The sequence below is a fragment of the Diabrotica undecimpunctata genome, chromosome 7 (assembly GCF_040954645.1).
Source record: "Diabrotica undecimpunctata isolate CICGRU chromosome 7, icDiaUnde3, whole genome shotgun sequence".
Lineage (NCBI taxonomy): Eukaryota > Metazoa > Arthropoda > Insecta > Coleoptera > Chrysomelidae > Diabrotica > Diabrotica undecimpunctata.
In genome coordinates this window covers 41,437,411-41,455,481 of record NC_092809.1, presented here as the reverse complement: position 1 = coordinate 41,455,481, position 18,071 = coordinate 41,437,411, and the positions used below count along the sequence as shown (strand labels likewise).

At 33.6% G+C, this 18,071-nt stretch overlaps 2 protein-coding genes across 3 annotated transcripts in view; one reads left to right on the top strand and one right to left on the bottom strand.

Annotated features, from left to right (window-relative positions):
• LOC140445250 (F-box only protein 25) overlaps positions 1-18,071 on the top strand; it is a 42,708-nt gene that overhangs the window by 8,277 nt on the left and 16,360 nt on the right. The gene's annotated exons all lie outside the window — the stretch shown is intronic.
• LOC140445251 (enkurin) overlaps positions 1-18,071 on the bottom strand; it is a 28,148-nt gene that overhangs the window by 5,867 nt on the left and 4,210 nt on the right. For both annotated transcript variants that reach the window (XM_072537163.1, XM_072537162.1), the window contains exons 2-3: positions 9,400-9,597; positions 1,912-2,105 (exon numbers count right to left, since the gene is read on the bottom strand). In XM_072537163.1, coding sequence (XP_072393264.1) covers positions 1,912-2,105; positions 9,400-9,597 — 392 coding nt within the window. The remainder of the gene's footprint in view (positions 1-1,911; positions 2,106-9,399; positions 9,598-18,071) is intronic.

Below are 18,071 nucleotides of genomic sequence, written 5' to 3'. Positions count from 1 at the left end.
AAAAGTTGAGAAATAGCATAAATATTTTAGAAGATAATTACCCACCGGATACTTCAGTCGAACAAGCTAAATTTTGCCGAGAATGTCAATTTTGGAACTCGTGCCGTCACTACTCCCGGGTTTCCTCCTAGAACCCGGGAAAATCGGAAAACATCGGTTTACCAAGAATCTACACACAGCAAGAAAAGAATGTTCAAACAAGAAATGTATGATTTTTAGAGTTTTTTTCCACTTTTCGAGAGATAGTTCGTAGCCCAATTCGACCAATTTCGCCATGGCGACGGCGGAGGTATGAGCGGATCCGTTGTCATGAGCACTTTTTTCTTGGAGTGAGCAAACGCTGCAATAATCGCGCCGACGGCTTTCTCAGGCCCTCAGGTCTTTTAGTCAGCGGTTTGCCAATATGAGACCGTGGACTTTTGTCACGTTATCCTCCGCGGTAGCCGATTTCGGGGCACCTGGGCGTGGCTCATCAAAAACCGATGTGCGACTACGTTGAAAATCGTTAAACTAATTTTTGAGGGTTGCTATCGAAGGAGTAGAGTCACCGTACACAAAATCCAAGCGCCCTTTGATTTCGCTGCCCGATTTCCCTTGCAAAAACAAGTATCGAATCACCGACCAATATTGCTCTTTTTCCATTTTTTTTTTAAATCCACGGACACGCCCGCTTTCACACGCGGTCGAAACAAAACTACAATTCCAATTCGGATGATATTTTGACATTTGCCGTTTACGCGAATGTATTACACGATAGTAGATTTCTCTTGAGATAGTGGCGTCATCGGGCGGTGGGGCTAAGTACTTATCGGACCGCCTACACATGTCTGAATTTATACTTTTACATTACAAACGATGTAAAATATTTAAAACAGCTTTTTTTATTGCACAAGTACATTTTTCGAAATTACACAACTTCAGCCATAAATTCCACTCAATGCCATCTCCGTGGAAGCATTTCCCGTGACGTGAGATCGTTTGAACTGTGAAACTGTTTTCAGCGTTTTTTAGGCATATTATTTCAAATGCTTCAAATTTGTTGCTAAAATTTCAAATTGAAAATTCCAGGTGTTGATTTTTGTTTTCGGATTCGAATTAGGATCTTACAATGGAAATTCCACAGCGACCGGCCAATGGAAGTGATGATGTTTATTGATCTAATAAGAATAGTAAAAAATGGCAAAAATCGCACAACGTTTGCCTATTTAAGAGTTTTATAGAAACTAACTTCATTAGCGGCAAAATACAAAAATTTCGTATCGAATTTTTACCGTCGACTTGATATAAATTTTATTTAAAAAATTGAGTTTGCGCGTAACTGACATTTAAAATCGTCGGTTACTTCAAGCGTTGTTTCTGAAGGAATGGTTCATTCTACACAAAAGTGCTAATAAATAAACATTTTTTTTTTCTGCGTAGTACCAAGAGGTAAATCTATGTTTTCCGTTTTTCTTCCACACTAGGGGGTTTTATGGGCGAAACCCGGGAGTAGGAGTGGCAAACATTTTTGAATCTTTTTTAGGATCCCAAACTTGACGTTTTTAACAAAATTCATCGTGTTTGTCTCGTTTTTTTGATGTCAAATCTCTGACGACTGGACTATTACTAAAAAAAGAAACTTTAGAACAATGGGAACAATAATCCCATCGATACACCTAAAACTTTATACAATTGTCGTATAAATATGTTTTTCCGAACAAATACCATTACTGGACATGCGAAAATAAAATGTAGTAAATAATAATACAATTAAATAAGATAAGTGACTAACCTACACGGTTTACGTCCTTAATATTTGTTACCAAAATTTCCTGTTTCCTGATAGTAAATTTTAAAACGGTGTAAACTAATCTTGTGCATGTAGGAAGCGTTTTATTTTTAGACCACTTAGTAATAGCTAAAACTACTTACGCTCAGCAATGCCTCTCTTTGATCTCTCGTTATGTATTTGCATAAAGGCTGTTCTACTCCGCTGGCGTCTTTCTTCATCTGGTATTCTTTTTCTTTTTGGTCTATGAATCGCTTTAGATATGTGGGCGTCTTGCCAAACGGTGGGATTTTTATGTAGATCGGTTCCAGGCCTGCTTTTAGGGGCTGTTTGTTACCTAAAAGTGCATATATAGTCGATTTTAATTGATTTTTTATTGTCGATTTCGTCGATATATGGTCGATTTAATAATGTAAAGCATTAAGACACCCTGCAAACGAGAAGGTATTGAAGAAACCAAAGAAGAGAAGCCACAAATAAAGACAAAACGAATGCAAGAGAATCCAAGCAATAATCAGACAGAATATAATATACCAAAAAACACAATTTCATAGAAAAGAATGTAATGGAATTGAAAATTATGAAAGGAAACCAGATACCTTTCACCTAGTAGAAATTGAAAAAGATTGCTGGCAACAAACGAAAACACCTATCCTAAAGTCTAGAAGACAAAAAGAGACACAGAGTACTACAATTAATGGTTAAAAGTTTGGAAAATGAATGAAATTACTGTTAAATGTCTCTTGGTTGAAAAAATTCCGAGGGTGGTGTTTTTAGCCTCGGAATATCAAATTCTGACCTATGTGTTTTTTAAAATTGTTTATTTGTTTAGTGTGTGCTTACCTAGATTGTATGTTTGTGCATTGTGTCTTGCATATATATGTATTCTTGTTGTCATATATACGACTTCTTCTTTCAGTATTGGCAAATAATGCGTGCTACATTCTGCTGATGAGTTTACTACACATTTTTCCTCATTAAGACATTCTCTTTTTGTCTTTTCTCTTTTTCATGTCTGTTTCTTTCATGGTTATTGATGCATCTTTCCATTGTACTCTGTGCGTGTTGTCCCAGACATGTTTGCATATCTGTGTTTTGTAAAAGTCTCTGTTTTTATGTATGTTTCATGCTCGTTTATCCTGACACTTAGTAATCTTGCGGTTTCTCCCACATACAAATTGTTACATTCACAGGGTATTTTATAGATGCAGTTCTTTGATCTTTCTTATGCATGTTTGGATTTGGTTTTGGACAGTGATGTTGTACTTGTATCCTATCTTCTTCAATTTTTCTGATAAGCGCTTTACATTTGCTATTATTGTTATCCTTGCGTCCGTTTTTATTAGTGTTTCTGGATTGATTGTGGTGTTTTGTTGGTTTCTTTCTTGTATCTTGTGGAATTTCTTATTTATAAATGAAAATGGGTAGTCATTTTTTGTCAAAACCTTTGTTAGCGGGTTTTCTTCTTTCTGAAATGCATTTTCATTAGAGCTGGTATTTCGGACTCTATCATATAATGATTTGATAATTCCTTTTTTAATTTTTACGTTGTGATTGTGGAATAAAACCACTGTGTGATTTCTTTAACAGGATTTATAACAGGTGGATATTACCACAGATTAACAGAACACACGGATTGTCAACCCTAGGTACCGAGTTTTGGTAAACTCTGCCCACTCTCAGCTACCCAAAGGAGATTTGAGTTAGTACGTAGGCTCAAGCTTCTTCTAGTAGGATCAGTTCTTAAATAACCACACTGTAATTCAGAAAGTACATGCGCTTATATCGTAGAGGTAAATTGACGGGCTGCTTATTGGGATTTTTTTCTATTTTAAGTGTGAAATTTAATTAGTTGTGCTATATTTTTAAAAATGGTTGGATACACGTGTATTTGTGAAGGGTGTTCATTTAAGATCGGTCAAGAAATATCATTGTTTAGATTGCCTAAGAATGAAGTAAGGGATCTAAGAGAAAAATAGACATTTTATCTCATATTTAAATTCCAAATAAATATTTTACGTTGTCAATCTTGCAATTGGAAACTATTCAATATTTCTTTATTTTGCAGAAAGAATCTTCTGTATTATTTTGTTGGCTTAGCAACAATATTTAAATTGTACTTTAGTTATCGTTATTTTCTTCTTTGTCCTTTCTTGATCGAACTTGTAACCGTGATTAACATTAGTTAAAAGGTCCAGTGAGGACTTTCAAAATCTAATGATCAAAATAGGCCAGAGCTGTGATCAGTATCGATTAAAATGCAACGTAAAGAACACTAAATATAGGGTGAGTTTTTAGTGCGACATTGGTCGATAACTCCGTTATGGTACAGATAATCCAAAAAACTTATTTAGAAAACATGTAGGCAATGATATTCTACTATGCTTGGAAATATGATGAATTCTACAGGGTGATTAATAACTACGTGATAAAGCAAACATACAATGTTTTAAATAGGACACCCTGTATATTTTCTCATATTTAGGTTTTTCTCATAATCTCTGTTCTTACACTATGGAGTTTCACCCTACTATACAGGGTATTTAACGACTTTTGAGCATTTTTATTGTGCATCTATTTCTACGTTATAAGTAAAACAATACGTCCTAGTTTTCAAAATTAAGTTTACCAAAAATCATTGACGACGAATATTCGTATACAGGGTAAACTACAAAAGAAAATTATGATTTTCTCATTTTTTAAATGTACAACTTTATTTTGTTTTTTAAATGTTTCATTTTCTTTCCCTGTCCCTAGACTCGTTACTTCCCAATATATTTTTAGTTTTCTTTAAGTTTTGGGAATATCTACTTTCAATTTTTGTAAGCAGAAATGACTTAGTCGTGTGTACTAATATAAAAAATGATTCAATAAATAACTAATACAAAATATAAATTATAACGATATGCAATGAATATAACAGTTAACGTGATATTAAGGAAATAAGTCATAAATAATAAAGTAAATGTTCAAAATGTCATTTTTGCCATTTTTACTGAACGACTGCGATTTGACTGGTTCACCTAGCAGTCGAATCGCAACTGCTGCGGCTGGATCGTACGAATAAACGCACGGACGGCTGGACGAACGGCGTCAACCAAAACGTATATGCGTAAATTGTATAAAACCAGTGCCGCGACTCAATCTCAGTCGCGAGCCGCACCAACGAAACCGTACCTTAAGCCATAATCTGCGTTGACTTATTAAAGATTGTTTCCCTGTTGTTTAATTCGGCATCTCGTAAGGTCTTTTCTAACGCTATATTAAAGTGATTGTGATAGCTCGCCCTGTATTTGCACTATACACAACACTTATTCATACTTGTTTTTAGAAGTCCTATTAATTTGTGGGGAATGTTTCATTCATTCATGGATTTATATAATTTACGTCTTAGGACACTATGGTACGCTGACTTAAAGTCTACAAAGAGAAGAAACGTATCAATATTAAATTCATTGGTTTTTTCTAAGATTTGACGTAGCGCAAAAATCTGGACAATTGGCTTGGCTTAGATTACTATTGATTAATTTTAAAAATATTACATTTATTGTGTATTGTTTTGATTTATGTTTTGTAATGTATTAATTATTTATTGAACAGGAATAATTTTGTTACAATATTATACAAGACTACACTATACACAAGTTATTTTTACTTACAAAAAATTAAAGTATTCCCGAAATTTTAATAAAACTAAAAATATCTCAGAAAGTAATGAGTTTAGCTATATGAGATGCTTCATCAAATTGAAAGTACTATAAATACAATCTTTTGTAAAAGTAAAATATAGGGCTGTACATTTAAAATATATGAGAACATCGTATTTGCTGTAGTTCACCCTGTATACGAATATTTGTTAATAATTTATGTTAAACTTAATTTGAAAACTAGATCATTTTGTTTGCCTTATTATGTAAAATTAATACATACTTATTTATTATCTCTTTATACAGATCACGACATTGTTTTATTATTTATATATTTACCTATATTCATTTTACAATAGGCACGAATTGTCGTAATTGTCACATTGACATTAAAAATTTTAAACGAAGTTCTGAAAGAATAAACAAATAATTAATAAAATGCCTATTACGTTGTATACCGTCCAAGAAAAAGTGCAACTTGTATCATGGTACTTTCAGGGTCATTCGATACGCGAAGTCATTGATTTATTTATTGTTGCCTTCGAAAATTGACCCCCACTAAGTGTTACAACAGTTTAAAATACCATTAAACATTTTCAAACTTCGGGATGTGTAAACAGTTGTAAAAAGTGTCATGAAGGTAATGAACCACCTGTTAGACCTGTCGATGAGGAGCGTCAAAACAGAGATATTGATATTTGTGCTTTTGTGGAAGCTAGTGAACCCTGCAATAGTGTACAAATTGCTAGTGAAGTTAACGTGAATGCTCGAACTGTTCGACAAGTTCTCAAAAGGAATGGGTATCGCCGTTTAAGATACAACCAACACAAGAACTGTTTCCGGAAGATAACTTTAGGCGGATGGAGTTTTGTGAATTTATGTTAGATAAACAGAATGAAAATGTACACTTTTTAAAAAATATTTTATTTTCTGACGACTCTTCATTTTCATTACATAAAAAAACACAATCCATCCGTTGCAAGGTATTATTTGCGGAAAAATAACACCTCAGTGTTGCAGTGCGAACGCAGCATCTGGAAAAGTTAAATGTTTGGACTGGGATGTTAGGCGACCATATTGTCGGTCCATTTTTTATCGATGGAAACCTAAACGGGCCCAAATATTTACAACTTTTACAGAATGAGATCATTCCGGCAGTTCGACGCCTTCCCGTTAATTTTCAGGAGGTTTATTTCCAACAGGATGGGTGTTCGTCTCACAACTCTAGAGGAACTATTGACTTCCTCAATCAAATGTTTCCTGATCTACTGATAAGTACACGTGGTACAATTAAATAGCCTGCTAGGTCCTGTGACTTAGCGCCTAACGATTTCTTTTTTTGGGGTTTTCTGAAAGAAAACATTTATAGGCATCAGTTTGAAAGGGCCACAAACCTAGTCGAGTTATTTAAGCAAAATTACTTCATTTATCTGCAAGCATTACACCAGCCCTACTCCAAAATACGAGGAGAAATCTGTATGACAGATTTGGTTATTGTTTAGCACAAGGAGGTGGAATATTTGAGCCCTTAATTTATTAATCTGGTTTCCTAATTTTTATTTGTTGTTAGGTACATTTTACGAAGTTTGTAGGTTCTTAATTAGGTAGTATTTTTTATGTTTAAGTTTGGAAGAATTTTTTGTTTTTTTATTTAAAAGTATAAACGATTCTTATTATGATTTTTTTTCTTCTTTCTTGTTTAATTGTTATAAGCTTTGTCCATAAAATTTGTACAATTTTCAGTGACAATAAAGCATATTACTTATTTACTTACTTATTTATTTGTATTGCTATAAGGGCTAAAAAATATCCAAAAAATTAGTTTTAGACCATTATAATAAATATACTCTAGAGATGGGATTGCAATAAGTCTTAATTCCTATGGTCAACAAAACAATGTCCTTATCTGTATACAGTGTGTTTATTTCATAGCGATTTCGAAATAAAAATAGTCAAATATCTTGTATAGTAGTATCAAACGCCTTATTGCAAGAACATAGTTTATGAGAGGAATCTAAATCTGAGAAAGTATACAGGATGTTCTATTTAAAAAATTGTATGTTTTCTTTACCACATAGTTATTCATCACCGTGTAGAATTCGACATATTATCCAAACCTGGAAAATATCATTGCCTGAATTATTTCTAAATAATTTTTTTGGATATTCTGTACCGTAATGCAATTAAAACTAACTAACCCTACATATAACAGTTAGAAGTAAATATTATATTCGCAGCCAAACTTATAGATGTGAATAATAAAATTGTGTATAATATATATCTATACATTTAATTATCTACATTTATATACTTGCCAGCAAAAAAATCGACTCAAAAGTAAAATAAGTTATAATTTTTGACTGCGCTGTTTGGCCAGTGTATATCTATATATGTATTTATATGTAAAATTAAAAGTAAAATATCCTGAACAGTAAAATATCGTAAAAGTAAATAAACATTAAAAATTAAAATTAATACTGAGTATTTCCTCCTCTGAGTTGTATTACACCTTCCATGCGATCTCTTAAGTCCTTATTAAGATTCTGACTGATTCCTGAGGAATCGCTTCCCACTCTTCATCGAATGCAGTTTTTAGTTCCACCGCTGTCGCTGGTGCTGGATTACGGACCCGAACCCTGCATTTAAGTTCATCCCATAGGTGCTCCATGAGATTCATATCCGGACTTTACGGAGGCCAGTCTATTGTTGTTATATTGGTGTTGGCCAGGTAATTTTTCATAATCCGCGCTGTGTAACATCATGCGTTATTATGCAGTAGCATGAAGCCCTATGTAGCCGGCGTAAGATACAACGATCTTGCAAAATATCCGTAATATAACGATCCGCTGTCAAACCTCCTCCGCGACCACCACCGAGCACGAAAACAAGTTTTGTTTTTTATTCTAAAGATATACCACCCCGAAACATACTCGAACCACCTCCATAGCTCACTGTTTCGACACTGCTGCACTGGACAAATCGTTTTCCGGACCTCGGATAGACGCGACGTCTTTTTCATTTTTATACAAACACATTCGACTCTCATCACAGAATAAAACTCTGCTCCATTGACTAAGATCCCAATTGACGTGTTCTCGGACAAACTGAAGTCGACCTTGTTTCTGACAAGCATTCAATTTGGTCCATGTGTTAGATCGTCTGGGGTAAAAGTGGCAGTCTTAAGTCTTCTTATAACTGTCCACTAAGTGACGGTGACACATCGTACATTCCTCAAAGATTGTTGAAGCTCAACTCGATGGTCTCCCTCTCATTACACGTCGTCGACTCGAACCTGGTCGTCGACTGCAGGCTGCAAAATAAGTAGGCGACCGACGACAGTCCTTTGAGTATAGCCCTCTCGTAATAATGCAATTACCAGGGCCGCCTTCACTGGTGAGGTATCCATTTGTAAAATGTCCACTTACTGCACTTTGAAGTATACACTATACACACACGTCAACGATTGAAAAGCGACTGAGACCACAGTTTAACCACAAAAGTTTCTTTTTATACTATGCTGAGACGATCACCGGCAAATTCATAGAGGTCTACATTGCCTAGAACAAGCCCGTTACAATGTTTGCTGCATTCCCCGTGCCATACAAAAGTAAGCAAATTTTACAACATGTTGCCAATTTGCATAAAACAATTATTGTTTGGAAGCTCTATAATCGACAATATTTTTTTCATCAGTTGTTTTAATTCAAAGAAACACAACATAAAATTACTAAACATAAAATCCAATTCATCGAGTGAGTCGATTTTTTTGCTCGCCAGTGTATTTAAAAAATTGTATGTTTGCAAGCCTGGAAAATATCATTGCCTACATTATTTTTAAATAACTTTTTTGAATATTCTGTACCATAAGGCTATTATCGATCAATTTCGAACTTAAAACTAACTCTATATATAACAGTTAGAAGTAAATATATTCGCAGCCAAACTTATAAATATGAATAATAAACTTGTGTACGTTTTAATTACCTTGCCGATCTATCACTACCGTGGGTATAGGTTCCTTAGGTTTCATTTGATGGACAGTTTTGACATTTTCAACTATAAAGTTTTTAGAAGGCTTTGCAGGTTTGTACGCCTTTAGACATTCAGAGAGCTTCGGTACATCCATTTTTAATTTAACTTTTTCTCTTTTAATAACTTCTTTACCAAGATAACAAGGTTTTCCTAAAATTTGTATTGTAAAAATTTGAAACTTGTCCCTAATATCATTTACTAGCTAATTTTATTTAAGGTAAATGTAAAAGTTGATAGGTATAGAAGTGGAAGGAAGGATCTGTTACCAGTACCCCTTAATTTATATTCTAACAAACTTTTAAAAACGTGGTCGGAAGACCAAGCTTGTGGCATAAAATTAAATGGGTATATATATATATATATATATATATATATATATATATATATATATATATATATATATATATATATATATATATATATATATATATATATATATATATATATATATACGGTTTCATAGCGTCTGTCAACGCTGTCCATTTTCTAAAATCCTTTTCCACCATTTTCCAGAGATGTGGAGGTGATAAAGTCTCTAGTGGCTACATTTGTAGCCACTATAAACTGTTCTGAATGCACATATTTTTTTCTTATAATAGTAACGTTATTTCAATACGGAATACAGCTGGGTACGCAAACAAGAGTATTTTGTATTGAAAATATGTTTTTATTTTTTGATAATATGACAAAATAGGGTGGCTAATAATTTAGCCACCCAACGTTCCTGACCACGACTAACGCTCGTGAATAGTGGCTAAAAATGTGGACTCAAATAAATATACACACCAATAAGTTATGTTGCTTTTATAAAAAAAAAACAATCATTTTAAACTAAATTAGTACGCTACAATTTTAATAAAAAGGATATTCTAATTAAAGTAAAATTTCAAAATAAAAGAAATATGGATCTTTTTACTCTTTTTTTAATGCTACAAAAAGCACATCTATTGCATTTACCCTTTTCAGGTAAATGTTCGCCAACATTGGAAATAACTTGATGTCTACTATAGGTTCTTCCAGTTTTTTCTTTGTTACAGTGACACCTTCAGTTTTTTTTCCAGGCCTCTAACTATTGCACTATCCACCGAATAAAAAAATATTTTCCACCACCATCTCCTATATTTCCATGAAATAGAATAAAAAGCCATTAGCTGATCAAATAGATCTACTCCACCCATGTTCAGATTGTAGTCGACAATACTTTGTGGACATAGAATCTGCTCTTTAGTACCAGTTTTATTAGTTCTCTGTCTCGTTGCTTTAGTTGTGGGTTTATCCATATTAAATGCCATTACAGCACATTTTTTTCCTCGATCTCGTCATTTTGTGGGTGATACCTGGTCAGACATGGCATAATCATCGTCACCATATTTCAAATTTTTATCTGAACACAATACATGTTTAGGAAGATACTTTCTGTTTGACATCATAGTTCCACAAGCAAATAAATCAAAATTGAGCAGTTTACTCAATAAAGGTATTGAAGTAAAAAATCTGTCAAAAAACAAGCTGTACCCACATGCCTGAAACATTGAACTTAGTGTCAGTGCAACATTTTCACCAAGTCCAAATTCTTTATTAATAATACTTCGTTTTCCCTGATATCAAATCCTAAAAGAAATTCAGTAGCAGCACAAGCTATGGCCCACACTTTGAAGCCCCTTTTATGCATTCGTCAATTCACAAGTTACGACTTGGATAAAAAAGTTCTTTATAACGTGTATTTAAATTTTTTTTTTTTTTTTTCGTCTTTATAGAGGGGGGGTCTGGAATCTTCAAAAGACATCTCAGTCCAGGGCGCCGCCTGACTAACTTTAGTGCAGGATTCGTTCTTCGTACTCCCGGCGATAGTTCCCGAGGTACTTTAAAATGCCCTCTCGTCGCCGAGTCTACGCCGAACGCCTACCTGCTAAACCAGACCCTCCTCTGTCATCCAGCGATCCGGAAGCGGAATGGCCGCTGTAAGGCCGGCATCACTTCCGAATCACTACCTTTATTCATTCATTCTCCATTCATACACATCCACACTCTATTCATCAGCAAGGAGGTTCCCTGTCTCGTTCCAAGTAGCGCGTAGAAGACACTCATCGCTCCTAGTTCGGCATTATTTCCAGATGGGCATTTCCTCCTTCCCCACAGTCTGACTCACGCATTCCAACTCACACAGTGTGACCCACTTTTCTAGCTTCACCTTTCAGCATCATTCACTCTTACCTTTAGCGTTGGTTTAGCAGTCTTTCTTCCTCTTCCTTTTTCTTGATTACTGCACGGATATAGCTGTGTATATTAGTCCAAACTAATTTATTTTCAATCATTCTCAATCATTTCTCTCACTGTAACAAAATTCACACCTGTCTCTCTCTCCATTCTGTTCCTTTCCACTATCCATCTGCTGCAATCTAACATCGTATGTGTCACAGTGTCCGAGTATCCACAGTATAGGCATTCATCTGTATCAGCCTTTCCGATCCTATAGAGGTAGGCCCTAAAACACCCGTGTCCTGTGAGCACCTGCGTCAGGAAATAATCCAGTCGCCTGTGGCCACAGTCCACCCAATCTCTTATGTTTGGGATCAGCATTTTCGTCCACTCTGCCACATCTTCCGTGTTGTTCCATTCTTCTTGCCATCTTTCAACTGACCTTTCCCTTTCCTGTCTTTTCTCGGCCACAGTAAGGTTTGGACCTCTTATCTCATAAAGCTCTTTTCTTTCCACCGCCAAAACATGCAACGGAACACATCCAGTGATGGTCCATAAGGCTGCCGCAGGCACAGTCCTGTAGGCGCATGCCACTCGCAACAGACTTGTTCTGTCTACTCGTGTCATGAGACTCCTACAGGCAGTTATCTCTACGGCCTCGCTCCAGACTGGTGCCGCGTAGAGAACGATCGATTGTACAACACCGTGTAAGACCCTCCTCCTTTCGGATTTGGGTCCTCCAATGTTCGGCATCACCCTCCCCAACGCAGCCGTACTATTCGCAGCCTTCCGGACCACCTCCCGCACGTGCTCTCCCCATTTTCCATTCTGGTGCAATGTCACTCCTAGATACTTTACATGTTTCTTAGGTGTTAGACATGCTCCCGCACATTTTAATTCAATATTTTGCCTATTCCTTGTCCCCTTCAGAATGATGGCTTCGGTGTATTTAAATAATCTACAAGAGGGCGAACTTTGTACAACTTATCAAAACCTTCTTTGCCTTTAACCAAAATCTTTGTTTTATCATTCAGATGTAAATATATTAGATAGATATTCTAAGATGCATAATTCTTGCAATTTTGGAGACTGAGAAATTTTCATTAGAAGACCAACATAGTCTTACTGATTATAATTGATTGAACCCCATAATAATCAGTATTCCCCAACGCTAATAATTAGCTGAATACCATTCTGATGTGCGTATAAGTTAGATTTTTCTACTAATTTTTCTAAAAAACTTCCAAAAATTGTTAAGCATATTTCTATTGGAGATGACACATCTGCCGGTATCTTCGGACCAAATGGACTTTCATATGTAAAATAATCAAATCTAAGGTTTGTTTCTTGTTTGGTAAAAGAAAAAGTTTGAATTAGTTCTTCTCTATCTCCTTCAGGTTGCTTTTTCTGTTTCACTTTCACTTTCTACATCTGCTTCGGTTATTCCATGTTTTCTAATTATAGGTTCATATTCAGGATCTTGAATATATATATATCTCTATATATATATATATATATATATATATATATATATATATATATATATATATATAGAATTACTTTTTGTTGACGTTCTTGCTTTTGCAGAAAACTGTCATCATCATCATCATCAACTGGGCATCATCAGCATCACTAGCTCCCTGAAAGTTAGAATTTACTGCATGCTCGCGGTCGATTTCAAACAAGATATTGAAGTATTCTGTGTTCATATTTTTAAGATCTCGATAAGAGTATGATCTTTTTGCCATCCTGCAAAAAAAGTCAGCATTAGAAAGTTACAGTAACAGTACTTTATCTATTTGACATAATTACTGAAAATTACGCTACCCTGTATAATGGCTTGCCATTCGAAAGCGGAAACAAAAAATTTGCATTTTTTTATGTAAAACTCAAATAGGATAACCACTAGAGATACTACAGTTGCTTACACTTAAAACAACAGTAAATACAGGTTACAAAAAAAAATCATGCACAAAAAAACTTGAGAAGTAAAAAATATATTTTCATTTCTTTTAACTGAGAAAGCAAAGTAACTTTTAATATTTTGTTAATACTTACTTTATTTGATGTTTGTAAATGACCCTGGATAACAAACAAAACACTGAGACTTGATATTTGTCTTTAAAACAACTGTTTTTTCTTCAACGGATATAAATCGACTAAAGTAACGTACCTCAATTGCTCATAAACAAATAAGTGGTTAATAGGACACTTTTTACAAATCACGCTGCAAGCACGTGGAGTAAATGTGGCTAAAAATGTAGACTCCAAACGTTTAAGCATATTATCATTGCTAATAGAGTTCATTTTCGGACAATTATCAAAGTCGCTTTTGACCTTAACGTGGATGGCTAAGTATGTAGCCACTAAGCATTCCACTATTAGAAAATAGTGTGAGCGTTAAAGGGTTAACGACCATAAAATGGCGAAAAATTTCCTATCTAGATCACATTCTTCGGGAAAACCAGTATCGTATGCTGCAACTAATAAAAAACGGGATGTGGCACTCCGAGGTGACCGAGTAGGGAAAACATAGCTTTCTTATCGTCTGGCGGAGCGATGGTTTATAATTTAATTCATTTCCATTCGATTCGCTTCTATTCTATTCTATTTAATTTAATTTTATTTTATACTATTTTATTTTATTTGATTTTATTTTCTTTTAATTTATTTTAATTTATTTTAATTTATTTTAATTTATTTTAATTTATTTTAATTTATTTTAATTTATTTTAATTTAATTTAATTTATTTTATTTTAATTTAATTGATTTTATTTTAATTTATAGTATTAAGAAATACACATGGGACTGCATTTACTACTCCCCGTAGTGTGTGGTCGCGCGATCTGTCGTTACATTGCTTTCTTTTATTTTTATTTTTTCACATCTAGGCGCGATCTGGAAGCTATGCTTCCAAAAAGTCAAGATAGAAGGAAAAAAGAAGAGTGGTTAGAAAACAAGCATCATGGTTGGAAAACATTCGCGAGTGGACAGGTACCAGGTACCCGCTGCGTCGATCAACTCTTTAGACTTTGGCAAGAGCAAGAAAATGTTCTTCAGAATGAAAGCCAACGTCAAGGATACCGGACAAGGTACATGAAGAATAAGAAGAAGCTTATTTTATAGTGGTATCTCTCTATCCAGATACTATTTTCACATAATAAACCACCTAATTCTTCCCCGTGCCTAATTAAAAACCAGTAAAATAATTCCTTTTGTTTTGGGAATAGACCATGAATCTGATCAATTTTTCAGTACTAGTAAAATAAAGATTTTGTGTATTATTACTTTTTTCCTGTCTTTAGTTACTATTTCGTTGTTTATTTAGAAACAGCATTTCTTTTGTTAGAATTGTTTTCCCGTTCAAAGGAAGACAAATACGTGAATTTGTCTACTGCGTCAAACTCGTATTACCATTAAATTCATTGGTTTTTTATTCGTTACCTTGGTACAAAAATCAAACCTGATAAAAAGTTATCATATTTAAAAAATATTCGCAAAAAACGACGATAGCAATAAAACTCACAAATGATGATTTTAAGAGAGGGATCTGTTGTTTTTTTATTATCCTTCCGTGACTATAATAATACTTTATATCAACAATATATTTTTAGAACTATTAAAAATGATTTTTAATTCCTTGCTATTATTTAGGTGTAATTAACTATCATAGTAGTGTTTGTAAGCATCCTAGAACCTTGATCTAAATTCATATCCGCCATCATTTGGTGATTAATTTAATATTTCTCGTTTTCATTATTAATATATTTCAGAGATGTTTTACATACTTGTTGTTCTACGGCTTTCTCTAAAACTCATGAAATACTATCCCCCAAAAGGGATATTGTTTTATTGGTTTTAAAGAGGTAGTAGAATAGCCGATTTCATAAATTTTCGACTGTTTTTGTTAATGGATAGATAGATTATTAGTAAGAAATTAATACAAAAGTATTTTTTAAAGTCAAAGATAAAAAATATGTCAATATAGTCAATATACACATATACACAAATATAAAATATACAACATAGAAACAGTGTTTTAACTAATATAGTTGACAATTACAACAAATTAAAATTTGAAGTAAAAGACTCCTCATATGTAAAAAAGGCATTCACTATGAGGTAACTCCTAAACTGGTTAAAATTAAGAGCTTTTATTCTAGCTGGCACTATGTTGTAGAATTTTATGGCGAAATACCTTGAACCATTTCTGGATCTCTCAAGTCGGCCAATGTTGTATCTTGTGGGATAATTGCTAAAATCTACATGCGCATTGTATTGACTAAGATTTTGTTTAATGTGCAACAAACACTGCATAATGTATACACAAGGTGAAGTTAAAATTTTAAAAGTTCTAAAGGAGTTTCTACGGTCTGCTCTATAACAGAGCCCAGAAATAATACGAACACACTTTCTTTGTTGTCCAAACAATTTATCAATATGAAAGGGTGACCCCAGGAGAGAATAGCATATGACAGGTGAGAATGGAAATTACTATGATACGCCTTTTAAAATAGTTTCCCTGGAAGTCACTTGTGCGAGGTTTCTGAAAAGGAAACGTTGTCGGGAAAGCGTTTTCGATAGATTAACTATATGTTGTTTCCAGGTTAACCCCATATCCAAATGTATCCCCAGAAACTTCGCCTCGGTTGCACATTGTGATAGAGCAACGTTTCCAATACCAGTGTTATTTCTTCTTAAAGTAAAATTAACACTTTGTGATTTAGAATTGTTCAAAGAGAGACGGTTAGTTAAAAACCAATTAAATAAGTTTTTTTCAGATGTTTGGTAATCAAGGGTGTTGAATTCAGAAGAGTGATAGCTTACATAGAAAGTAGTGTCATCAGCAAATAAAACAGTGTCAACTGACTCATTTTGAGAGTACATTAGATCATTAATATAGATAAGAAATAATATCGGACCCAAAACCGAGCCTTGAAGGACACCAAATATCAGAGATTGGTTTTGAGAATCACACTGGTTGAAGTGAACATACTGATCACGATTTGATAGATATGAATCAACTAGTTGACTAGCATCACTATGAAAGTTATAATAAGGAAGTTTTCTAAGCAGAATACTATGTGTGACACAATCGAAACCCTTAGTAAGATCTAAAAACGATGCAAGAGATTTTTCTAATCCTTAAAAAATGTTGCTAGTGAAATGATCAACAGCTAAAGTTGTTGTTTTATTTTTTCGGAATCCGTACTGGTTTATGGCAAACAGTTTATTAGATTCAAAATATAGACTAATTAGATTTTTTTAAATTCATTCATAAACTTTTGATAAAATGGGCAACAATTGGGTCCATAATTATTGTAGTAATCAATAGAGCGTTTAATCTTAAACAGAGGTACTCCCTTTGTAAGTATTACAAGATATTGATTGGTTTATGAAAGTTGTTAGAGGTTGAAAAATTATATTTTTACTCGTTTTAATAATTTTTGTGTTAAATCCATCAGGATCTTTGCTGTTACTATTATTTATTTTTAAAATAGCTAAGTCAACTTTACTACAGTTTACTGCTGAAAGCTGAAACACGGTTATTGCTGGAAACACAAAAAATTTTCAACTGTGGAAATCAACGTACGAAAATACATTTCTCTACACTAACTATTAAAACAAATTAGACAAAACGTTTGCCAAATAACTTAAAATAATTAAAATTTTGATATATGTACTTGATTTGGAAGTGTATGTTAGCACAGTTTTTTATAACTTCAAATTGGATTAAATTAAAAAAAAAAGAAAATTTTTAAATATTAAACAAAAAAAAAACTATTATATTTATGGTCATATTTTTTTCTATTCATTGATAAGAACGATTTGAGGTATACTAAAAAATTTTTTTTTGACACTTTTAGTTGTTTTTCACCACTACAGAGGGCGTCTTCCAGAAGATAAATTTTAATTTGGGGGACACTTTTCTGCCCCCTGTAACATTTTTTTTTTAATTTAAACGAGATTCAATTTTTGAGACTTAAAACTAATAAATAAACCCATAAATTTTTATAGGTTTATTTAGTAGTCGTATATATACCTGTAGTTCACATATTTCTTTAGAAATTTCTTACCGCTAGGGATACCGCTCATATAATTTGCAAAAATTCTTCAGTACAAGTAGCGCTACCTCTCACTCTTACAAATAAAATTTATATGCCACTGGAATACCAAGAATAACTTTATATCTATAACTACGACATAATTGATCAGTAGGAAATGTATCATTTGACTAAAGTCATCTGCGGAAATATATGAAATGAAGAATGAAGTTAAATACTTTTGATGTTCTTTTGATTATCGTGTATAGCTACCTCAACATCACAGCAAGTAGATTCCTAGAAGGGGTCAATGGTATGTTTGTATTTATGAAAGCAATGTATTCGATATTTACAGAGCAAGTTTCTGAAAAGTTTTGAAT